Source organism: Enhydra lutris, unplaced genomic scaffold (genome assembly GCF_002288905.1).
Source record: "Enhydra lutris kenyoni isolate GAN:26980312 unplaced genomic scaffold, ASM228890v2 scaffoldscaffold3, whole genome shotgun sequence".
Taxonomy (NCBI): domain Eukaryota; kingdom Metazoa; phylum Chordata; class Mammalia; order Carnivora; family Mustelidae; genus Enhydra; species Enhydra lutris.
This window is the reverse complement of record NW_019154087.1, coordinates 27,952,926-27,978,939: the sequence shown is the minus strand read 5'-3', so window position 1 is coordinate 27,978,939 and position 26,014 is coordinate 27,952,926. Positions and strand designations below refer to the sequence as shown.

The window sequence follows — 26,014 nt, the reverse complement described above, 5'->3', positions numbered from 1 at the left end:
TCTTTGTTACATAGGCTCCCTCTTTTTTTTTTTTTTTCCCAAAAGTTAGGAAGATAGGAGTGATTTAGTTTCATCTTTATTTACTAATGTACAACTTGAATTAAGAATGCTCAGGCCCCACTCTGACATGGAAAGTGGAATCTGATACACTGGGAAATAAAAAAGTAAAATGTGTTATTTCTGGTGCAAGCCCAACTTTAGAAAGAAGGAAGGTGGGTGGAGAAACAAAGGGAGTTAACAGCTCAGGAAATGGGTTGATAAAAGTAAGATAGTTGACACATTCTGCTAAAAATGAAACACTGTAAAAATGTTTCCCACACACTTAATCTGGTTTCACCTGTTATGCTGTCAGTGAAACAGAAGTCATGAAGTCAAAATCTCAGTACCATATTATTCCTAGGGAGAAAGGCAAGTCATGCTGATTTGGAAGTTAGTGCTAGGCATGTAGGCATTAATACTTCTTGGCTTAAACTAACTGAAACCATCAGATCTAAGACTCCTTTGGGGGAGGATCTCAGCCTCTCTTCATGAATCTACCCAAAACAATTGCTGAAGTACTTAAAATATTTGATTCTGCTCTACAACTTGTCTTTCTCCTTAACTTCTACATTTTTCCACTAAAATATCCATAAATAACTTAGACTTTTTTGGTCAGATTTTCACCAAAGAGGAAGGAGAATATTCTTTCTTAGGTCACATGCATAAATATCTCAGAATAACCCAGAAAAGCAATGATTTTTTCAGTCAATAATTGAAATTCTTTGCATTTTATTGTTTCCATTAATGCTTTAAGCAAAATATCAAAAGTCTAATTTTTTAAAGATTTTAATTGTTTATTTGAGAGAGAGAGAGAGAGAAAGCGGGTGGGGAGGGGCAGAAGGAGAGGGAAAGAGAGTCCCAAACCAGACTCCAAGATGAGTGAGGATCCTAACAGGGGGCTCGATCCCAAGACCCTGAGATCATAACCTGAGCCAAAAGCAAGAGTCAGACACTTAACTGACTATGCCATCCAGGCACCCCAAATGTCTAATTTTTTTTAAAGATTTTATTTATTTATTTGACAGAGAGAGAGATCACAAGTAGGCAGAGAGGCAGGCAGAGAAAGAGGGAGAAGCAGACTCCCTGCTGAGCAGAGAGCCCGATGTGGGGCTCAATCCCAGGACTCTGAGATCATGACCTGAGCCTAAGGCAGAGGCTTAACCCACTGAGCCACCCAGGTGCCCCTTAAAAGTCTAATTTTTAATAAAATTCTCATTGATGTGGCAGGGATCCATTAAAATTTTTTTCCAACTTACTCATATACCTTTGTCTTCTAAATAACTGCTACTACAATATTTTAGTACATTCTTTAAAAAATATATAAAGATTTTACTAACTAAAACCATAAAAGGTCATTCTTTTCATATGAATTAATCTTTAAGTCATTGATTATCCATGCCACCTTGTCACAAACCCTCTTTTCAGTGTTCTTTATCTAAGAATGAGGTTCATGCTGGTTTATAGACATCAAGAGTTGCATTTTGGAATCTGAGTTTGTGAAATCACAGTGAGACTTCCTGTAAGAAACTAAGTAATGGCATGTTTGGCTATTCCCCCTGTCATTTTCAGAGAAATTGAATGTTAGGCAAAACACCCAGTGCAGGCCCTATGAAAGGTGAAATGACTTCAAGTGGAAAAAAAAAAAAAAAAACCTTAGCATATTGTGCTTGAGAAAAAGTTTTCAGAAGCATTTGGAATTTGAGACTAGTTTTATCACTTGATTTTCTGATATTAAATTCCTTATAAACTATCTGGAAAATACTTACCTGGTTATTTATAGGTTTTCAAAGAAGATTATGTTTTAAGCAAACTTTTTTTTTTCTTGTATTTTTAAGTAAACCCTGTTGCCAACATGGGGCTCAAACAGAGCCCTGAGATGAAGAGTCATGTACTCTACTGATTGAGTCAGCCAGTTACAAACTTTTTTTTTTTTTAAACAAAGTTAACAATTACAAACTGTGGGAGGGTATGTTAGTAAATTATATGGTGTACTTTTCATTTTTAGATATATGAGACAGTATAAATTATTTGGGGGGAGTTTCAAGGAAGTGACAGACAGACATCAACAATATTGCATATAATAGAAGAGTAACCACCATCTAAATATTTCATAAGCAGGGAAAATGGTGGAAGGCCAAATGGAAAGAAGTCAAAATTGGTGTGATCTTGGAGCAAGACAAGAAACAGGAGGTGAACCCAAAGAACTAAAGAAAGAAGATGAAAAGGAGCAGGAGAAGGAGGAAGACCCCTACACAATTGTTGAGATTGAAGACAGTGACTATGACATGATACTGGCCAATATGAGTACAAAGAAAAAAGTGGGGAGTCGGTCTTTCATTATAAACAGACCTCCTGCCCCTACACCTCGACCCACAAATATCCCTCCGAAAGAGGAAACCACACCTTACATAGCTCAAGGTAATGCTTTGTGCTGTTTGTGTGTGAGAGAGTGCTTTGGGGGTGAGAGGAATTGTCTTCTTTTTAGTGGGGTCAAAAATCCCAAAGATGAAAAATTCTTTTCATGTCATAGGTGAGTTGTATTGGCCCATTTTTAAATTTAGAAACACAATGAATAAAGAAAATAAGAACAATGGGTAGGGTTCTGGTTTATAATTCTTCAATAAGGAAGGATAGTTTTGACAAATTATCCAAAGAACATGAAACCACAGCTTGTGTGGAGAAATTCTATTTGAGTCTTTTTCTATAAAAAGAAGCTAAACTCCTATGAGTAATTGCAAATTTTCTTGCAATTTCCAAGAAAAGAGGTAAATACTTCACTTTTGCCCCAACTTTACTTTTTGCTCCTAATCCCACATAAAATAACTTTAAAAACTGGAAAAGTTGTGAATACTAGAATCTCAGATATGCAACCACAATTACTCTGAAAATTGCAGTTCACCCAACAATTAAGATTCACTTCATCTGTCATAGAATCTCTACTTCATTTTAGACTTCATTTCTTCTTTCTCATTTTCTGCTCAGTTGAATCTAAATTAAAAAAACTATCAGATCTCTGAGTTTTTTTAAATATCTAGAGTCCCAGCAGAGTATATTTACACTACTGTTATTTTGTGACACTCTTCTATACTCTGTTTAGTTTGATATAGTTGCCAAGTCCATAGTGTCTGAGAGATGACTTTTATTTATCAGTGCGTTGCATGCATTTTTGGGCTAAAATACCCTCCTAGGGACTGAGAAAATTGGATAAAACAATTTCCTCATCCTTGAGTGGTTCCTAGGTGGCAGATATGCAAATAAATATCCAGTACAATGTGACACTTTATTAGAGATTTTTTTGGACAAAATATTTAGGAGATAACTAAACTGAAAAGCAATCGATTATACATTCAAACAATTTAAACCAAGTACTCAAACAGAACATTTAAGTATACACCATGAAGCTATGCAAAAGAAGCAGTTACTCATCTGTGCTTAATATGTTCAAAAGAAACCATTTTATTGCTTAAGCATTATGTTTTGAGACTTTGTGTAAGAAAATTTGTGAGTATATATAATTACTAGTGTACCATATATTTAGTCAACAGTGATCTACTGCTGAAAATTTTTAAGAAACTATTAAAAATTAGAAAATAATAACAAATTAATAAATGTGTCAGATAAAATGAAATGTTAACTGGAACAATTATCTAGATTATTAAGGTAGGGAGTAGCTGTAATTAGAAATTATTAGATTGTCTAACATAGTGACATCTATGATATTATTAGCTCGTACACAAGGGTATTACTTCCCAATAAATATTTTTTAAAGAAAGAAGATAGATAGAGCTCAACACAAAAATTTAATTGTATTTGAGAAATTTCTGAAGTGGTACTTCGTCCTCTGTATCCCAATCCTTGGGGAGTTCTCAGGACCACAAGTAGAGACTCCCATGTTGCAGTGTTCTGTTTTTTAATTTTACCTTCTCATCCTTCTCTGGGCTGTCATATTCTTATTTTCCATGAATTCTTTCTTCTCTATTTGTTCTTTTTTTCTTTCTTTCTTTTTTTTTTTTTTTTTGTAGATTTTTATTTATTTATTTATTTGACAGAGAAACAGAGCACAAGCAAGGAGAGCAGCAGGCAGAGGGAGAGGGAGAAGCAGACTCCCTACTTGAGCAGGGAACCCAATGCAGGGTTTGATCCCTGGGTGCTGGAATCATGACCTGAGCTGAAGGCAGCTGCTCAACTGTCTGAGCCACATAGGTGCCCATATTTGTTCTCTTTTTCTATCATTATTTTCTCTTTCTTTGGCAGTGGTGAGGACAGTGTAATTCAGTATCTTTGTTATTGTTTTCTTTCATTTGGCTTTGATTGGAGTTTTCAAATTTCTATGATTTCATTTTTCCTGCAGTTTTCATATTATCTCTCTTATCTTTGTTTGTTGTTTGTGACCGCCTAGAATGCTTGATACTTCCACCAAGTATCTTAGCTGTGCTTTTATGTGTACGAATTTTAAGCACCAAAAACCTAAAAGGAAACTCCACTTGTTAACCTGTGGACTGCATTGTAGGGTCGTAGGCAGGTAACCAACTTTTTCATTGAATTACCCCATAATGTTAGTTTATGTAGATCTATTCTTCTATGCTTTTGGGTTTACCTAGAAGAAAAGCCAAAACTCCAACCTACTTTATATATCTGGTTGCCAGACCTTTGAGATCAGAGCATGGGAAAAAGAAGACTGGGAAATTTCACCATTTATAATGCAAAATCTGACTTGTTCTTCTTGTGTTCAGTCCAGTGTATAAGCCTTGTTACCCACTGTGCCTCATGTCCCATGGCCAGAACTACTTTTGTTCGGATTCACCAAAGAATAAGCCTTCCATCCTGGATGGTTGCCTCCATTCATTGGAGAGGAATTTGAAGCTATCACTGCTTTAGACTTTTGGCTAATAAAATCTTTCTGTGTATTATGTAAATTCCTTACATGACAATGGTCCACTTTGTCATATACTCACATGTATATGCGTGCACACACACACACACGGACCTTAAAGAATCTTAGAAATCTTGAGTTTCTAAGAAATTTTAAAATCTATTCATCTCACCTACTTATCGCAAGTTTGACACCCTTCAGGATTTATAAGAAATCTTTCTAATTCAATTACACAATGTGACTTATTCTCACAAAATTTGTGTTATATGCAACCAGGAACTAGTGTTATAGTATGCATGGTTTTTTTTTCCTTTTTTTTTTTTTTGTTATTAAGTATATAAAAGCAGATACAGTTTTTTGTCCTACATCCCTAATCAGTAGCAAAATATGAACTGTAAATGAGGTCACCAAAGTTCCTTTCCATTATTTACTCATTTCCTCTTTCACTGGAATATACTTGCTTGCCTATTGATTGTTGATCATTCTGTTCCCACATTAAGAAAACATTGCCTCATCAGCTAATTCTTTCTTGATGTTCTTTGCCTTCCACGGGGTAAAAATCTTTCATCACGTCTTTCCTCTTCCCCCCCCCTCCTTTTCATAGCTTAAGCAGCTCCATTAAATAAAATTGCCATCATTTCCCAGAAAGCCATCCATTCAATTTAAAAAAACATTAATTTGCCCCAATTCTTGCCAGAGCACAGAAGTAGTAGCAGAATGTTGGCACATCCAGAGTATGTTAATGCAGCCAAAAGAGAAGAATGTAGAATAGGAGATGGAAGAAGAAGGCAAGATGCAGAATCCCAACTTACTATTTCAGAAATTCAAGAAAGTGCTGGCAAAAAGACTAGGCAAATAAACTGGAGAGATACAGGAAAATCATGTTGGCTTTTGCCAGATCACAGAAAACATGTCTATTGAGGGTCCACACCCTGTACCTGGCACAGAGCTCCTGAAACCTTTGTGATTTCCTGGATGACAGGAGAATTTTTTTTGCTCTAATGAGGCAACTCTGAATGGGCTCCTGAATGGCTCCTGGATGAGGGTTAGTCATCAAATACACCAAGGCATGATTAGAAGCTTGGAATCTTCAGCCCTCGTCCCCCATTTTCTTGAGAAAGGAGAAGGGCTGAACATGACTATTGATCAATAAGTCCTAACAGTAGGGGATTCCCAGAGATTCCATGTTGGGAAACAAATCCACACAGGAAGGCTGACACACCTCAACTAAGTGGAGATAGAAGCTCCTGCACTCAGGACCTTCCCAGACCTTGTCCTGTGTATCTTTTCATCTAGCTGTTCATCTGTATCCTTTATCATATTGTTTAATACACTAGCAAATGTAAGTGTTTTCCTGAATTCTGTAAGCCACTCTAGCAAATACATTGAACCTGAAGAGGGAGTCATGGGAATCTCCAATTTGTAGCCAAATTAGAAGTTGTGGATAAGCTAGAAATCTACTACTTGTGATTGGCATCTGACATAGAGTGGAAACAACCCTGTGGGACTGAGCCCTTCTCCTGCGGGATCTGACACTATCACCAGGTAGTGTCAGAATTGAGTTAAATTGTAGGACACTCAACTGGTGTCATAGAATTGCCCAATGGGGGGAAACCTCTGCATATTTGGTGACCATAAGTGACTGAAGTGAAGTGTTGTGAGTGGTAGAGGTGTGAAAATGAAAGAGACACACGTAAAAGAAAGGAGGAAAACTGGGTTTCCCTGTTACAGCTTTGCAGAACGTATTCATATTCAGCTTCTCTTACCTAAGCAAGTAACTTCATATAGCTGAGGTTCCATTTCCTCATTGTAAGTTTGGGATAAAATTAATACCTACTTCAAGGATTGCTGTAATCTTTACGTGAGATAAAATTAGCCATTACCCAGGATAATATTTGGTATGTAGTATACACTCAGTAGGTCCTAATTAAAAACAATTCTACTTTGTCTTTTCTCAGTTTCTGGGCAGACAATGACTTAAACTAACTTTACAGAAAAAAATGTGTGCTTCCTGGAGTCTGGTGGAGTCAGAGGCTAAGGAAGCTACCAGAGAAGGAGAAGGAGGAGGGTGATATCCTGTCCTCTAAAGGGATAAGTCTACTTGTCTACTCCTTATAGTCTTAGTCTACTCCTTATAACAATTATTGTGAGATAACTTCCATGATAATTTCTAATTCACGTAGCAGTTCTACATGATTAGCATTAATGGCTTCATTTTGCAGATGACAAAACTGATAATCAGTGAGTTTTAGTGTCATGCCCATGATGATAAAATTAGGAAGAAGATAGAGGATTTGGAACTAGATCAGTCTGGTTCCCACCACAAATTTCCTTTATTGATACATTTATTTCTGGATTATTGGTTAATATTTATTTCCTCCTCTGACCCATAAGACCCATGGAGGAAGAGACCATCTTTTTCTGGTTTTGCCCATCATTGTATCTTTGGTACCAAGCTTACTGCTGAATTCATGGTAGAAACTATGAATATTTGATGAATGTTAATTGAATGACTGCAAAGATGAAAAAATGATAAAAAGTGACAAAAACCACATCAATGTGGTTCTTTAGGACACTTTATTAACACTCTGGAGAATGGGCAGAAAAATATACTGATCTACTAATTCTTAAATTTCTCTTGTTTTAAACCATCTTATGGGGTTTTTAAAAAAATTTTTGTTATTTGAGTATAGTTGACACACAATGTCGCATTAGTTTCATGTATATAACACAGTGATTCAGCTTCTTTATACATGACGCTATGCTCACCACAAGTGTAGCTACCATCTGTCACCACACAGTGCTATTACAATACCATTGACCATATTCCCTATGCTGTACATTTTCTCTCCATGACTTACTCATTCCATAATTGGAAGCCTATACCTCCCACTCCCCTTCACCCATTTTGCACCACCACCACACACACACACCCTCCTGTCTGGCAATCATCAGTTTGTTCTCTGTATTTATAGATCTGATTCTTTTTGTTTATTCATTTATTTACTTTTTTAGATTCCACATATTAGTGAAATCATATGGTATTTGTCTTGACAGTTAAACCATCCTGTTTGAAGTACAACTAATGTGAAAAGGGGAGGTCATATAAAATGGGTCAAAGTTACAGGATACTGACATACATACAGCTAAGCATTCTAACCCCTTTCACACAGTGTAAAATAGAGAGGCTCTATTTCAACCATCACCCCTGGAAGCATAACTTACTAATGCAAAACTAAACTAAAACTAAACCCAAGTTTAAAACTAAACTTATTAAGAGATATGTTTCTTATTTTTATTCAATTCCCATTTGGATTAACAACAAAGGAATAATTTGTTTTTCTTAAATGGAAAGATTTTGAAGTCTGCATGGTTTCAGATGTTGCATTCTCTCCACCTTTCCCCCCAATAATATGGCAAAGGATTAGGTTCATTAAATTTCAAGAATATGGAGGAATTACTATGGATTTACAGTCCTCCTTTATGACAGAATTCTTGATTTAAGAAAAATCAAGGAAAGAAAATGAACACTTTGCATAGTGTATTTAGATTTGTAGTAAAACTATATCCATAAATCATGCAAAGAGATGACTGCCTATTGGGGAAAATTCTTCAACATCAATGGGTAATTTCCCATTTTCCCCTCACACAATTAATAGAACCTCTGAAGGTCCTTCTTCAGAGTCTATGTCGCTGGTTTGGGGTAGAATGTAATTTCCCTTGCAATTTTCAATTGCTACTAAATTGCCCTTGGCATTTTGCAGAGCAACAAAGTTGTGTATGACCTTTTTGAGAGCTACTCAGCTACTGGGACCCCAAAATGTCAAGTACAACTCAGTTGCTCTCAAAAATTTTCCACTTGCAATTCATTTGTACTTGAAATTGATCACATACAATGTAATTGAAATGCAAACAGAAAAAAAAGACCTTGTAGAATCTCTTAAGAAAATTAATCCATACCATTGTATATGTGAGAGAATTAAATGGTCTCTGTCCTCATCAGTGAAGAAATGTGGTCAAGTGGATTAATGTAGGCCTTGGGTCAAGTACCTTGGTCCTACTCTCTGGCTGGGTGACCTTGTCCAAGTCATTTAGCTTCAGGCCTTATTATGTATATCACAGATGCTCTCAGGACAGAGGGACGCATTTATCATTCTGTTTGTAAGCCCAATGTCCCCGTATCCCCCCTGTGATTCTCCACCTCTCCCCTTTCCTTGATAGGGTGCTGGTACAGCTCTGCAGAGAAACATTTGTTCAGAACTATACTCACACTGTCCTTCAGAGGGAATCAAGCCTGCCTGTGTAACCCAGGAGTTTTGATTAGTTTTCTGTCCTTCTCAAAGCAGCACACCACAGCAACACTGAGTGAAATCTATGAAGGGCTTTGTTGACCATCTGTTAGAGCATTGGCATAATAATAACGAACTTTCCCAGCCTTGTCTTCCAGAAATTCAATTCCTTCGTGTTAGGGAAGGGAGAAAGAGTAATCAACTGTGGTGCAAACTGACATTAAAAGATTTATATTGCATGTGAAAGTAAATGCAAATATTATCAAGCACTTAAATTGTCATTCGGTAGCAGAGTGAATTCTGGTTTTTTTTTTTCCCCTTACCATTTGATTTTTATAGAGTCCCTGTTAAATATCTCTTTAGTAAGAAGTTTAATTGGCCTAGAATAGTAGTTCTTTACTGGTGGCGATTTGCCTCCCCAGAGACATTTGGCAAAGTTTAGGGACACTTTCAGTTATCACCACTGGCACAGTACTAATGGCATCTAGTTCATAGAGGCCAGGCATGCCACTAATCCTTCCTACAAGACACAGGAAAGCCTCCATCACAAAGAATTACCCAGTTCAAAATGTCAGCAGTGCCAAGGTTGAGAAAACATGACATGGGTAGTTTCCATTGTTAAGACAACATAAACATCTGAATAGAGTGCTTCAGAGAATGGTCATTTGAACATGAAATCATAGATGGATCAAATAGCTATCCACATGAGTTGTCTTCTTTCTCACGTTAGACTTCCTAAATTCACAGTATTTTTCACCAGCACTTTTAGTGTGCAGATTTTTTTCCCTCTAAGTATGTAGCAGTTGGAGAAAAACAAGATGTTCTGTGGGGTTGGCACACTGAGAAGAGCCTCCTTGGAGGGAACAGTAGCACAGTGGAATGAAATTCATGAAGATTGTGAAGCTGGGCGAAACAATTTGAGTCATGACTTAGCCACTTCAAAGTTGCGTGGCTTTGTGCAAGTGATATAGCCTTGCTTCATTTGTTTAAAAAACAAAAACAAAAACTCCTGCATAGAGTTTTTATGGGAATTGAAATGACGTAGGTAGCACAGCTGGCACAACAGAGTAGGATGCAAAAATGTCAATCGGCGTGATGGAGGGTATTCTGTAGACACAGGTGAGATAGGACCCGCTAGATCATTTCAGTTGATGTGTCTTTGACTTCTTACCTTGGGTTTCATATGCCAGTTTCTCATTTTGCATGTCTGTTCCAAGTTACTTATGAACTATCAATAATGAACGCTACACAGAGCAAGTGGTTCAGCCCTTTCCTTTTAGAGTTTTCAGTCTGCATTTCTATAGTTTGAGTCTTAATAGCAGAATTAGTGTGGAATGCCTGTTCAAAGTGAGCTTGACCAGGTCCAATTGGTTACCTCTTAAGACAGCAACATTTCCTGATATAGGGATAAAAAGAGAGGCCAGAGAAGTTGCTTTTGGTAATCACCAAGCATGAACCAAAAGATGAACTCATCTTACTTTCCATAGTATTAGAGTGGCTTTTTAGCAACCCAAACCTCTTTTCTTTAAAACTTAAAACAAAAGGAAAATTACTAGGGATGTTACTAGAGTAATGTCTTCACTTATATCATTATTAAATACAGATGGTCAAAACGAAAAATCAGGCAGTCAACCTAAAGGAAATCATTTGGGAGGAGACAAACCCCCAGTCCAGGGCTATGCGAGCACTAGGTGTTAATACATGTTGCCTGCCTGGTAACAAGAGGACAGAGGACCTGCCTGCCCAGTGGTGGATTGGAGATTTTGCTAATAAACTCATTGCAATGGCCTCAAGCTCTAATTACCCAGAGTTCCACAAACCAACTGTTCTCTGTCTTTTGGAATGTCTCAACTCCCTGGATAAGAAACATTTATAGAATAGAAATATTCTTATTTCCATCAAAGGAGTAAATATGCAAATAAAAACAGTTTGCATTCTACTCTAGTAAAAATTAAGTTCCTTAGAAACAGAAAAAAATAATTTATAATAAGATTTCCTGTTTTGGGAGATTTTTATGGGAACATGTCTGTTAGACTTAAAGTTTCCATTACAGACTGGAAAGAAAATTCATGCTTTCTCCTAAGGAGAAAATTGATATTGTCATTGAATGAGAATGTTTATGCTGTTTTCCTTCTGGTACTTATGTGAGTTCCAGCTTTCCTTCCCTACCAATCTCAGAAGTAAGCTTAAACAAGTCAGTGACCTCCAGTGTGCTTGTTGACCATTTGCGGTATTCTCCTTTAAAAAGAGAATATCACAACTCCTGACTCCATATAGCTCCCAGGCAGTGCATTGCTTTCAGCTGGACAACCTTCACAGGATGTAGCTGATGGGACTGTCCATGGCCATGCTAACTCTGATGTGCCTATTCAAATGTAGTGACATAATTTTGATAAATTTGTTCAAATTAATAACCTGCAACTATTGCCAGCAGAATGCAATGGTGGGTTTTAAGGCAGTTGGGGTGCTCAGTCTATCCTGGTCAATTTGCATAGAAGCTACATCTCCTCTGGGCTTTCGTTTGCTTAGCCAGTGTGACTGCTTATAGGATTAGAATATTCTCTTAACCTGTTTTTGCTGGTTCAACAAAGGGGTTGTTTTCAGTGTTTTGGGTTGTGTTTTTGTTGTTTTGTTTTGTTTTGTTTTGTTTTTGCCTCAGTCTAACTTTTTGTGATTACCTTTCACAGGGTGCAAATTGGGAGAAGAAGGTAGGAAGAATAAGGCTACAGGGGTCAGATTACTACCTTAGCCCTCCCTGATTGTTTCTCATCTCTATCCTCTCTCATCAGTAGGCACTAAGGACACATTTGACCTTTGCTTAAATGAATACATCAAAATGGAGTGCATTGTGGAGACTATGACTGGGTCTTATTTGCCTTTGCCTAACACTGGAGTTGCTTACACGTTTAACAACGTAATGAAAATTTATTGAGTGAATAATAAACACTCTGCTGCTACCTGTACAATATCATTTGAGAGCCCAGAGCACAGTACAAATCTGTCCAGTGTTTTATATCAAATCTCTCATTTCAAGAATAATCATCGGTGATAGCTTTAAACATTTTATGTTGCACTTCTAATGGGCATGGAACATCAAGGTGTTTGTTGTTTATAAGCCACATCTTTATGAATGCATTTGGCTACTGCACACACTTTCCATTACCTTAGCCACTAACAAAGAAATTCCAAGTAAGTGCTGTCAGATGTTTCAAGGAAGGTGGCTTTGGAAGAGTCCCTTTGCTTGAGATGGACCACAAACGAAGTTGACGAGAAGAGTGTTCTCGCAAAAGCAACCTGGGAGGACAAATACTACCAGTGAATTCATTATATTTCACCTTCTCCTCCTCTGTTCTTCTGGTAGTTCTGCTTTGCTTAATGTTTTGAATATTTAATACTATGCTAATTTTTTTCCATTTAGTGTCATTTCTATTCTAGAGAAATTTTTATAGAAGTTGTTCTGCCAATATGTAAGATAAATGGGGATGGTATTTGGGACATTTGCATTGTTTGAGATTATTTTGAACTTCAAAATTGTTTTTCTTTCTCTATGAACTTTTTTTAATGTTTAAAGGTGGTGACAACTACTAATAATGTATTCATTTTCCTTTCTTCTCAAATTCCAATTTTAGGTAGGAAGAGAAAAATAAGATTTCACTGAGGTAGAGTCATCAAAGTTGATGTATGTCATAATTGCCTTAATAACATTTTTTGAACATTGATGCAGTAAGATGTGATTTTAAAAAAATAGTATCCTGTAAGAATTTAAACACATAGGACAGGATCACCTCCATATTTTATAAAAAATTAACCTTGGTCTGTGATTTAACTTTCTAGTTTTTCTATTAGTCTAAACCCTCCGTGTGGTACAAATAACGTCTTCCTCAAAACAGAGCCCCCTATTTAAATTCACACTAAAGAATTTATCCAGGCACTACTGGATGTGCAGTGACTTGGGAAATAAGAATTGGTAGCAGCATCTTAGAATGTCAGAGCTGAGTGAGACATCAGAGATCATCTCATCTGAGTTCCTCCTTTATCAGCAAGAAAATAAAGGCCCAGGAGGGGAAAACCATTTTCCCATGTCACATGTTGTTAACATTAAGACAAAACTATTGCCTTTCCCCAGTGCCAAGTTGGTTAGCATTCTGGCATATAGATGGTTTCCTTTTTTTTTTTTTTTTTCCCCAATTTCTGCATGTTTAAAACAGACTCTCAACTTATTCACCAGAAATCTTGTACAAAATTATGTACTTTCATATAGAAAACTGAGTGACCTATAACCCAATGTTCAATTCTCAGGATATCATGGATTTTACATTTACTTTTCTTAAAGGTTTGTGTCAGTGAGCATGGTAAATAGAAAGCATACAAAGCTTTTTAGAACAAAGGTTTTACTGGTAAATGTAAAATGTTTTAGCTAATATTAACCATAAAAAAGGAAGATTAACAAATTCTGAAATTTTATATCTATCTATCCTTTTCCTAAAGCCCGCAGAGTGTTTCCTTGTTATGCATGTTTGAGTCAGTGATCATTTTGATGGACTAGCCCTTTCTTCAGGAGACAAGTTAATATAGGTCTTTTTCCAAGATTACCTCACATTCAAAAATACCTCTGAACTTCCATAGCATGAAGAAAACAGTGTGTTTGGTAATGTGCTAATTGCGTCTTTGTAAAGAAATGAGGCTTATGTGTAGGTGGAAGGAAGGGGCCCTTTGAAATGGGTATAGCTCAAAGTGAGTTAAGAGAGGATTTTGGAAGAGATTATCCAGGGAGAAAGGGCCTTCATATGTGGGGTGTGATGGGATACACATCTTGCTTTTAAAAAGTTCTGTTATCAGCACTTTGATAACCATCCTTCTCAGATATCCAACTCCCCTCCCAATCTTCCATCAGATCCCAGGCTCTTCTGGCTGAAAGTGCTAGAGAAATCTCAAGGAGAATAAACACAGTCTTTGTAATTCTAAGGCTAGAAACTAAAAGACAGTGTTGACGTGTAGTGAATTTACTGCATTTCATGCACGCCTGGGCATTTGTTGTGGGCAGAACCACGTACAAGATATAAAATGACTTTTAACAAGTTAATGCCAAAAATCCAGAAAAACTAATTCCAAGTACTCTGTAGCTCCAAAATGCAGCAGAATTGTTAACACTGATCGATTGATGTACTCTTTGTTTGGAGAATTTGTTGTCCAGATTTATCTTTGGATTCAGATTATTTTTCATAGTAATGATGCCACACTTCAGCCTTTTTTGTCTTACACATTTTCAGTTATTATCTTGACAATATTAGCAAAAAAAGAAAAAGCATGCAGACTCCGCCTGTTATTAAAATTTCAAAACTGTTTCATTTTTTCAAGACTTTTTAGAACTAGCCAATGAAATAAAATCAAGCAGCACTTATAAAAGTTTTTCTAATATCCTAAAATGTATTCACACACCATATATCCATCGTTATATTTTATTTAAGGAAATATATAAACCACAAACCCAGAATTTGCCATTAAGTTATATTTAGCGTGTTTTCCAAATACTGACTTGAAGCAGAAAATTGATTTTCAACCCGAAATGTTATTTCATGAGTATAATTTTTCTTAAAACCATCATACTTTGAAAATATATTTATTTTCTTTGTTTGAAAAAAAGAGTACTCTTTGTCTGACAATAGCTGGCAAACAAAATACCCTTAATAAATCATTTTTGATGTGATAGGATTTGGGGCAATTTTTTAAATTCAAAAAAATGTCATCCAGATTAAACACGGGTGTGACCTGGATAATAGATAGATAATAGGTCTAAAGAATATAAAAACTAAAGACAGAGAATATAAGACAACTCCTGGGCTGCCTCTTCCAATCAGAGTCGTCAAGCACCATCCAGCTGGACGGCTCACTCCCTCCCACATGCCTCAGTTCCGTTGTCCCAGGAAAGTCTGATGAGCTGCTAAGAGGAACAAGAAACTCAAGCTTACTGGAAATGTTCAAGGGTTCTTCTGAATCCCCTCCTTCTATTTCCTTCTTTATCTTTCAAAGGAAATAGTTATGGAAGAGAAGAAACAGCAGTGCTGTGGAGAGCCAAGCAATAGATCGAAGTTAAAGGCTGCAGGCTCTAAATCACATCTCTACTCACAACAGTTCTGGGATCATTGCGAAATTGCTTAGCCCTTTTACAAGTTAGTAAAACTTCCACCTCCCTCATCTTTAAACATATGAGGCTAGACTCAGTGTCCAAGGCCTCTAGCAGTTCCCAAATCCTGTAATTCAGACTGCCCATAAAAAATAAATGGAACCAACTCTGGGACGTTCAATTTCTAAAGTCAAGTTGTAAAGGGTATAGGCTTTTTCATTAACAAATGCCAGAAGCTATACAGAACTTTGTGGGTGCTCAATAAATATTAAACAATCAGTTTTATCTCTCATCTGCAAAATGGGGTGAGTAATGCTAACTTGTCTCACAGAATTTCGTGCAAGAAATAATAAATGAGAACAAAGCACTTTTCAGAAAATGAAGTAATTCGAATAAGCTGCTTTAATAGGTCTGAGGTCTAGCTAGATGATGCAAGAATAAAGTGTCTTTTTTATTATTACATCTGTGAAATACAGCAGTCTTTTCATCTATTTAAGAAGAAACAGTCATTATCCTTGCTTATCACCAGAAAGTCAGCATGAGTAATTTCTGTGCAAATGGAATTTTTCATGTGATTTTAACATTTATCACTTTTAACAAAGAGCACCTTTTAGCTTTACCTGATATCAGAATGGAATCATATCTTGATTTAAATAGGTTAACGAGGTGTTCTATCAGCATTATACTCTTCTGCCTAAAGAAAATGCTTTTCAAAATGACTGATAAGTTGCACAAATGAGAAATTGTAAATTTAATAATCCTCCTACTCAAAAGCAATACAATTCAAGAATTGCTACTAAGGAAAATGAAGTATTGCATTCGAGTTTCCTGGAGTCTTCCACAGTATGTTCATTTTTATGTTTGTTTTCAATAAATATTACATGCTATTTTTTTTTACAGTGTTTCAACAAAAGACAGCCAGAAGACAATCTGATGGTGACAAGTTCCATGGTCCTAAGAGACAAGGTACTGACATGAACTTCAGCTTATTTAATAATCTCTAAGTAAGAGTTTAAAAAGTCTTATGAATATTGGATGACGTCTCCGAGAATAGAAGTAAATAATTGTGTGCCTGATTACTCTTACTCTTTAATTAGTGTCTTGCCTAAATATAATTTTGTGATAAGATGAATATAAGAAAATTATTTCAATTAATAAAGGCAAGAAACAGCCATGTGAACATGTTTGTGGTGGTGTTGATGATATTGTTACCAAGGCTCTAGGAAGGTCAAGTAAGACAAATTCTCTAACCTATATGGAGACCTAACTTTCATAGTCCATTAGAGAGAAGCCTCTGGAGTATAAGTTAGGAGGGCTGGGGCAGGGGGAACAGATGATTGATTCCCCAAAGAAGGGGACCGGCATGGGATTTCTGTCCTCTACATTGAACTCCAATCAAAGATTGGACCCTTGTCTCACTATTCTCTTGCTCTCTACCCTTAATCCAGCAGTTTTTGGAGCACTTACTTGTTATGCAGAAAAGTGCTAAAAACTGTAGTTGCAGAGACATCACACACAGTAGAAAAACCTTTCTCTCATTCTACAAAGAGGTCCCTGCCTCCAATATTCCCTGACATACATGGTTCCAATTGAAAAGAGAAACTCTAGCAAGTTATTTATTATGATTTTTCCCCCTGATAATAAGAGCTTGATTAAAGTTCAAAAATAAAAAAAATGTAAAAGGTGACAGATGTAGGGAGCTGGTTCTGATCATCAATAATCTCAACACACCTAGGAAATAACTTCAGTCCAAAACAGCATTGCCTTGAAGTTGCTACCAGTAAATTACTGGAGAGACATTAAAATAAAACCAAGAGCTTATCTCACAGTAGCCACTAAACTCACCACTGCCCCCCCACCAAACACACACAGCCAGTGTCCCTTTGTCCCATCGTAGAGATGGCTAGGACTGACTTCTCAGCCCACTGAGCTACTAAATACACAACCTTGGTGGACCTGTTCCTAGAACGTCATGGATTGTCCTCCAAACAAAGGTGTGTCCTTAAATGAATGATCTTCATCCATCACTTCAAGTGGCATTTCCCATGGCAGCAAGGTTGTACTGAGACCATTCTTCCAATGAAGTATGTGATTCTTGAATGCAGCACATGATGAAACTGAATTTCTGGCCCTGAGCACATAGATGTATCACTTACAGATTTATATGCAAAAACAAAAACAACAACAACAACAACAACAAAAAACCCTGTCTATTTGACAGCTTTCCATTTCTAGTGATTTCATAATTTGAGGGAAAAGATTTATCTTTTTAAGGTTACTATTATCCTTCCACTGTACCTGTACCTCTCTCAAGAAATAAGTGCAGACCTCCATATGAGATCATTCTACAATTAGAATGAAACAGTTCCTGAGGAATTAGCAAAGTAGAGATTATTCCTATCAGGACTCCCCCACATACCTCACAGAGTTTTGGAAAGAACAAAGGGAGCAGATGCTTTGAGCTCTTTAGGAGAAAATTTCCCTGAAGCCATTTTTTTGGTTTTTTTTTTTAAAGATTTTATTTATTTATTTTGACAGACAGAGATCACAAGTAGGCAGAGAGGCAGGCAGAAAGAGAAAGGAAGGGAAGCAGGCTCCCCGCTGAGCAGAGAGCCCGATGTGGGGCTCCATCCCAGGACCCTGGGACCATGACCCGAGCCGAAGGCAGAGGCTTAACCCACTGAGCCACCCAGGCGCCCCCCCCCCCCGAAGCGTTTTTAAATAAATTATTCAATTATCATGTTTTAATTAAATTCTGTTAGAATTGAGGGGAGAATGTGAAGACGGCCCCCAGAGATGAAGGAAGGTGACAAGAGGAATGAAGAGATCCTTAGAATTCTTGCTCTTACCAATTGTCCTCTGGTTACCCCCAGAGAGCAACATAAGGAAAGGCTGCTAGTATCTATTAGAGACCAATTATTCTTCTACTGTATGTACAGAAAAATAGTCCCTTCTGTACCCAGAAAAGAAAAGGGAGGGGAAAATAGTGAAAGGAAACAAGAACCTAATTATAAAATATTTTATTGGATTAATATCTGTGCATACTTTGGTACTTAATTTGTTTCATTGCTATCAATAATCAGTAGATTTTTAAAACTCTTTTAGGGCTAGGATATGAAAATTTTACCCAAATTTTGTATGAATTTTTTTCTCTCTGGATATTTAAGTCCAACTTACTGATGATATTTTAGATTAGCCACCTTAGAGCAGTTTCCCTAGATTGCTTTAACCCTGGATATAAGTAATTCTGTGGAACAGAAAAGAATATTGTTCTATTTGCAAGGAGAAGAGGAACATTAAACCTTGTGAAATGTTGGAAAACCTCCGTGATTACTGCAGTCTGCAGGGAAATCAGAATCTAGTATGAGAACAGAAGAGACAATTAAGAATAATTGGGAAGATTCTAAAATTAAATAATTTTACTTTTTTCTTTACTCTGTCCAATCATTTTTCTCTAAAACTTTTCAGATGTTTATGATCCTCCAGTCCATGGGACATACTAGGAGATCAAAACTGCTTGTTCCTGAATTAATGATTACTCTCTAACTATCCTGGGATTTCATGGTATAGTAGGAAAAGCAGTACCTGCTTCACCGATGATAATCTCTTTATTTGAACGAGAAAAGAAAGCCCTTTTATGACATGTTTGTCAGAACCAAGATTTTCTAAAGGGACTAGACAGGTTCTCTAAGGAAGGTTAAAGAAATTACTTAATTCTTTCACTATATGCTGGAAGGAAAAGGGATTACAAAAGCCAACTATTTTCCCTCTGAAATTATAAGTGTTTCAGATGCCCTACATTCAAGACTGCCAGGGATTGCCAGGAAGTTACATTATTGCTAAGTCAAGGAATTTTCCTGAGGAACAGAAAAAATTAATTGGCACAATTTCCATGGAAACTTAACAGATTTTTTCAACTCAGTTTTCACATCCTGAAAAAATATAGGGAAAATGGTGAGGACTTTGGGTCCTCCAGATAAAATTTTCCACCAAAATACAGTTTTAAAATCAGTTTTCCTGAGTTGGTTTTGAAATTAGAAAATGCCAGAGTGGTATCTCAGAATATGCTGCTACTAGCACAGCTCTCCCACCCCTTCCCAAAACTGAGCTCTACCCAAGGTGCTCCAGACTTTGTTCATCAGCATTGCAAGCCAGAGAACTGAATTTTATCAGTGGGTTTGGAGTTGATCAGAGTTTTGAAGTCTGAGTCTTATTAATGATGCTGGTAGAAGATTGATTTATAATCCCTAATTTCAATCTATTAAGTCTATACCAGAGGAAGATTCCTTCCCAGTGACTAGAATGCTTGGATTCCTTAGACCCTTGACAAATAATAAAGTTTCTATGAAATATTATTAGGAATTAGAAGACCAGTAGGTGAACATGATCAAGTAAAAGGGGGCTGGAGGAGTATGAGAGTTTCTTCTTTAAAGACAAGGAAATATCTGGTTAATTTTCCCTGTCTTACAAGATCATGTAATAGTCTCAGGTCAAGATTTCTCACATTTCCCATATCTGTTACACCTTTTTTCCCCCCTCTGTTATATCTTTTTCTTGGGCTATGCCAAGGGGCCTTTTCTATCCTTACTGGAATTGTACACCTACTATTAATGCAGTCTTACCTCAAATACGATACATGGCAACTGATGAGGTTTAACATTCCTGGCTTTTGGAACTGCCTCCCTGTGATTGTGGGCCACATCCACAAATCTCCTCAGTCACACAGTTTAAAAATGAATCTCATCAAGGATGTGCTGTTGCTGTCAATCTTGGAAGGAAAACTATTTCTTTGGGGACCAGGATTACTGGGAGGTAGGGGAAGCACATCCTATAGACAGCTGCCTATATCTGAGACACTCAACCTTAGATGAGCATAAGAATTATTTGTGAAGCTTCTAAAATTTGGTTGCCTAAATCTCCTACCTTACATATGGCTTAAAATGGAACATGTGAGAATAATATTGAACAATAATCTCAAAAACAACACGCAAACGAAAAAAATATAATCAAAAGAAACTTTTTAAAAAAGATTTTATTTATTTATTTATTTGACAGAGAGAGAGATCACAAGTAGGCAGAGAAGCAGGCGGGGCAGGGGGAAGTAGGCTCCCTGCTGAGCAGAGAGCCCGATGTGGGGCTCGATCCCAGGACCCTGAGATCATGACCTGAGCCGAAGGCAGAGGCTTAACCCACTGAGCCACCCAAGCGCCCCCCAAAAGAAACTTTTTTGAGGCCATATTATGGTCAAATTTGGCCACTAACTGTGTTATATTTCAAAAATACTCTGCACAATTTTTGCCATGTTTAAACCATGCTTAACTCCATGTTTTATGTAAAAATTCAAATCTACAACCACTCCCTATTATATTATTATATCACTTGCTACAAATAACTTCTGCTGTTATCACTTATTGTCATGCTTTCCATATTATCATGCTTTCCACTCCTAATTCTATAAAAAGTGGAAAAATAAAAATATATCAAGAGAATCAGGTCAATAAAAACATGAGGGAAAACATTTATTTTTGATAATGGAAACTATTCACATGTGTTTAATATGCAGACATTAAATCTTTTCTACTCAGTGACTATCTGTCTGGCCCCAGGTATAGTCTCTGCCCACTGATTCTTCAATACAGACTGAAAAGTCATTGTTGGCTGGTCTTTTCAGAGGGTGGGAATGCTCATGGGAAAGATACAGTCAGGGAACGTATCTTGTTTGTGTTCTCCAAGTGCCCAATGCTGCAGCAGTCTGATAAATGTTAAATAATGAAATTTTCTGTAAGTTGGAGGCCTGGGGAAATATAGATATAGATGGAAATGCCCTTACATGGAAGAAAAGAAAATGCTGGCCTCTGAGGTATTTTAATCAGGCTCTTTTTGCTGACAGTAGCTATATTAAAAAGAAAAGAGGGGGATTATCAAAATACGGTCATTTGTACTCCATAAAAGAATAATGGCTTTAGTTCTCTTTTTCAATGTAATTTACATTTCCATTTTCACAAAAGTTTTTTTGTTAAAGTCACACCTGGGAAAACTTGAGTAATAACTGAGTTCTTGTCCAAAATGGTGATGTGTCAAAAGCCCATAGTAGAAAGTCAGGTTGAAGGATTTAATATTACACTTTGCATCCTGAGGCCCCCAAATAAAGCTCTGTGATGGAGGGATGGCATGCCCAAGAAGAATTCTGTTAGTAACTGATGCAGAAAGTTAGTTGCTTACAGACAATCAGTACATAGCACCAAGGAATCGCGTTTCACCTGTATGTGACAAGGCTGTGCTAACCAAACCTGCAAAATCCTGGGATCCTCAGTTATGAATTGCAACTAGACCAGAGAACAAAATTTGACTGAACACAAGAAATGGAAGCAAAGGATAAGTAGACTCTAAATCTCTTGGTGAACATGATTCAGCAGATATGTTCTCTTTCAAGAGGGATTAAGGAAGAGTACAAATAAATAATATGAGAACTTCAAAAACAACTCCGGAGAAAAGGATGGAGAATTTAATCATGCAGACTCAAGATAATTATACTTCTGTAAATGATTTGTTTGATGAATAAGAATGTCAAACACCAAGCGATCAAAATGTAGATAATAGAAAATACATACACACATACAGTAAGAACATTTCAGCTAACAGTTTGTAATTTTTTAAATCTTAGGCTTTTGAAAATAATTTACCTGTTTGAAAAATATTTTAAGGCAGTAAAGAAATATGGATTATTTTGAATTTTCATTTATTAAATTTAAGCTGAACTATTCAACTTCCAGATTCAGTATCTGACACCTATCAATATACAAAAGCTAAAAAAGAAAATTTCAGAAAACTGTGAACTTACAAACAAATTAAAAACATAGGGAAGAGAGGCACCTGGGTGGCTCAGTCATTAAGCGTCTGCCTTCGGTTCAAGTCATGGTCCCAGGGTCCTGGGACTGAGCCTGGCATTGGGCTCCCTGCTCTGTGGAAAGCCTGATTCTCCTTCTCCCACTCCCCCTTCTTGTGTTCTCTCTCTCACTGTGTCTATCTCTGTCAAATAAATAAATAAAAGCTTTAAAAAAAATAGGGAAGAAACAGCAGCAGAAAGTCTGGAGTCAACATCAAGCTAAGATGAAAACAAACTGCATGAAAGACATTTTAGGTGTAAGGGTGGGATGATATGAAACATATGACATGAAAAGGGATCTAGTGACAAGAGGGAGTATGGTAAAAATAAAATAAGCTTAGAAGTTAAAATTTCAGCAGCAAATTAAAACTACATTGGTCACAATGAAAAGGACTGATGGTGGATAAAAATAAGTTATTGGAGTTGAGAACATAATTGGAGAAGGGTTTGTTCTCAATACCCGGAAAGACTAAAAGCAATCAGGTGATATGAAGAAGAGAGATACAACTCATGTATAATAGGTTTGGTGGGGTTTTTTTTTTTCTTTCTTTCTTTTCTTTTCTTTTCTTTTTTTTTTTTTTTTAATAGAATACAAAACACAATTGGTGACATAGCTAAACAAAGCTTTGGAGAACAAGGAAGTGAAGGACTATATGGGCTCACTGTGGCCCAGAAAACAATAAGGAAATATATCTACCTTTAAAACACCCTAGCAAATCTTTATAATTATAAAGATGAAGATATAAACCTAAAGTACTGAGAAGATATTTTAAGTTAGATTTTTCTATTAAAAAAAATCAGAATCAGTTTTAAGAATTAGAGAATCTGTATAACAAAAATTTGAGCTAATGGACTAAATGGTGTATTAGGAAAAGATTGCAACTTAAGAAGATTATATTTATTCTGGTGTTTCATTCATGTAAGAAGAAAACAGATAGAGTTTTTGGGTATCTAAGGTTTTAGAAAAGATGGAATTTCTGTGGTCATCATGAAAGTATTACCCAAAATGTATTCTAAGTAAATGAGAGAGTAAGCAATATAAAAAGTTCAAAGAGAACTTCTGCTATTAAAGAATTTGTGGTGAATAATGAATTCAATAAAACATGGAATTGCATTTAAGTAATTTATTGTAAATTTATTTATAAAATGTGAATGTAAAATATTGGTGATAAAAAATGGGCAATTCAGCAAATTATAATTTTATTGCAATAATCTGGGTTTGATGCTCAAATAAGGTAAAATTGTCTAGGTCCTAGAAGAAAATGCAAAACTAAAATTCTCTTCCATTCATGACTTAGTAATTGAAATATATATATATAAGATAAACAGTATCTCTGAAACTTATTTTAAAATAAAATATGTACCTTCCAAATCACTTAATATGTATGTGTGTGTGTGTGTGTGTGTGTGTGTGTGTGTGTGTGTACACATATATGTATAGTCTTTATGACAAAATTTAGAAACTAGTTTGTTTGTTTTTATTTAATAGAGAGAGAGAGAGAGATCACAAGTAGGCAGAGAGGAAGGCAGTGGGTGGGGGCTGGAGGGAGCCTGGTGTGGGACTCGATCCCAGGACCCTGAGATCATGACCTGAGCTAAAGGCAGAGGTTTAACCCACTGAGCCACCCAGGTGCCCAGAAACTAGTATTTTTAGCATATGGAAAATTATTAAGAGAGAACAAGAGGGGTAAGAGGGATTCTGGGTAAGCTGGAGCAACAGGATTCTTGCTGAAAGCAGAGCCAGGTGATCAGATATCACCTAGGGGGTGATGGAAGATACAGAAACCCAAGCAAATATTGAAGGTAATTGGATATAGAAGGTGGGGGACTCTGACTACACAAACTTAGCAGGATTCTGAGGAAAATTAGCAATACAAAGATGGCTGTGGAAGTACAAATGGTGAGGTATAGTTGGGAAGAAGACTCAGAGGAGCCTGACTCAAGGTTACATCAAGGGAGGAACTCTGGCAACGTTGCAGCCCTAAGTTTGAGATGGGGATACTTTGTTTGGAACTTACAAATAATTCAACACTCCAGGTATCTCATAATTCACTCATGTGCCCCAGAGTTAATTTACCTGCTAGTTCCTTAGCTATGGACCAAAAAATTAGCTTCAGATATAAAGCTTGGTCATTGGGTTTTTAAGTTCTATTACTGACAAGTTTTTTCCAGTTACAAAATAATATGGTAAGATGGTACAGTATGATATGCCATTGGTATAGTGTATATGGCATGGCTTGGAATGGTATGTATTTCATGGGGAAGCCTATTAGCAAAGTGAGAGAAAGTTTCTTAGTGTAAGAACAATACAGGGGCACCTGGGTGGCTCAGTCCAGTTAAGTGTCTGCCTTCAAGTCAGGTCATGATCCCAGCATTCTAGGATTGAGCCCAGCATCAGGCTCCCTGCTCAGTTGTTCAGTGGGGAGTCTGCTGCTCCCTCTCCCTCTCCCCTTCCCCCAGCTCGTGCTCCCCCTCTCTGTCTCTCTCAGATAAATAAATAAAATCTTAAATTTTTTTTTAAAAAATACAGTATTATCACAGAAAACTGGAAATTAGAAAAACGTAATCTCTGATACTATCACAATAGAACAACTTGTATCATCTTAAGATAATTTCCCTCCATGCTTTACTTTATGAACAGCATTTATATCATTAAAATTTTACTGTCGATACAAATTTGTATTTTGCTTCTCTATCATTATATAATAAGTACTTTCTGCGTTGCCACATGGTCTTTTTTTTTCACATTGTCTTTTTATTATTATTTTAATGACTACTTAATATTTATTATGTAAATATTTCAAACTTTAAATTCTTGGGTTTTGGACAATTAAGTCGTTTCCTTTCAAATTTTCAGTAAAAAATGTTATTCTAGCCAGTCACTCAATGATAGAAATAATTTTAATGAAAAACTCAGTTCACTTTCTTACCTAAAGATTCATACACTCACCACAACGGTGTTACTTGGTGTTTATATATGATCAAATAGAAATGTAAAGAGATACTGATCCAAAAGGAACTAAAACTCTAGAAACTACAGTTTGTCTTGAAGCTTTTATATTGAGAGACCAAGATTCTGCAATACGTACAGTTAGCAATCTGACAAAGGCTTTTCAACAATAATTATGTTAAATTCATACTAAATTTCCTGAAAATAAACTAATAATAAATATAAATTTGGGAAGGAAAGAAAAAAACTTTCCATCCCCTGTAAAACAGTAATCTAAGCGCATTAAAGCAATTTTGCAAACCCTACTAAAAATTACAGGTTGCACGTTTTGGTTTGACTAGTCTACCCTCAGGAGAAAAGATGATCAAGTGCCTAAATCATTTTGTTTTGCAACTTGTCATAGCTAATAATAATTTATCAAGACAATTTGCTTTAATCTTTTTAGTGGGGGGGGAATGGGTGAGTAAAAGCAGAAGTATGTAAACTTAGTCTAATTGTAAACAGCTCACTTCCAGAACTTGCTCTATTTAGAACTCCTGCTGTTCCTAACTTTTGTTCTTTTGTTCTCTCTGCACAACCACGCAAGATTGAACTCCGCCCCCCTAAAAAGTCATCTGACTTATATTTTAGTAGCAAGAATTTGAAAGATGAAAGGGTAATTGAAATGAGTATTGTTAACATGATTCAGTATTTTTTTGAATTCAGCTTAACCTGCGTGTAGAGCCAAACAAGCTGGTAGGGTTTTCCAGGAAGCCTTTCCGTGAGAGACCTTCGACACACACAGAAAATCCAGCCGCAGAGGTTACTCGAGATAAAAGCGCATTCACATTTAGTCAAAGGGATGACACGAGTG

At 36.5% G+C, this 26,014-nt stretch overlaps 1 protein-coding gene across 4 annotated transcripts in view; it reads left to right on the top strand.

The window, feature by feature from the left end:
* Positions 1–26,014, top strand: part of LOC111154080 (B-cell scaffold protein with ankyrin repeats 1) — a 307,642-nt gene that overhangs the window by 265,300 nt on the left and 16,328 nt on the right. For 2 of the 4 annotated variants that reach the window (XM_022513462.1, XM_022513445.1), the window contains exons 10-11: positions 2,155–2,457; positions 16,226–16,291. In XM_022513462.1, the coding sequence (XP_022369170.1) occupies positions 2,155–2,457; positions 16,226–16,291 (369 nt within the window). The remainder of the gene's footprint in view (positions 1–2,154; positions 2,458–16,225; positions 16,292–26,014) is intronic. The other 2 variants (XM_022513469.1, XM_022513454.1) reach the window with 1 other exon arrangement.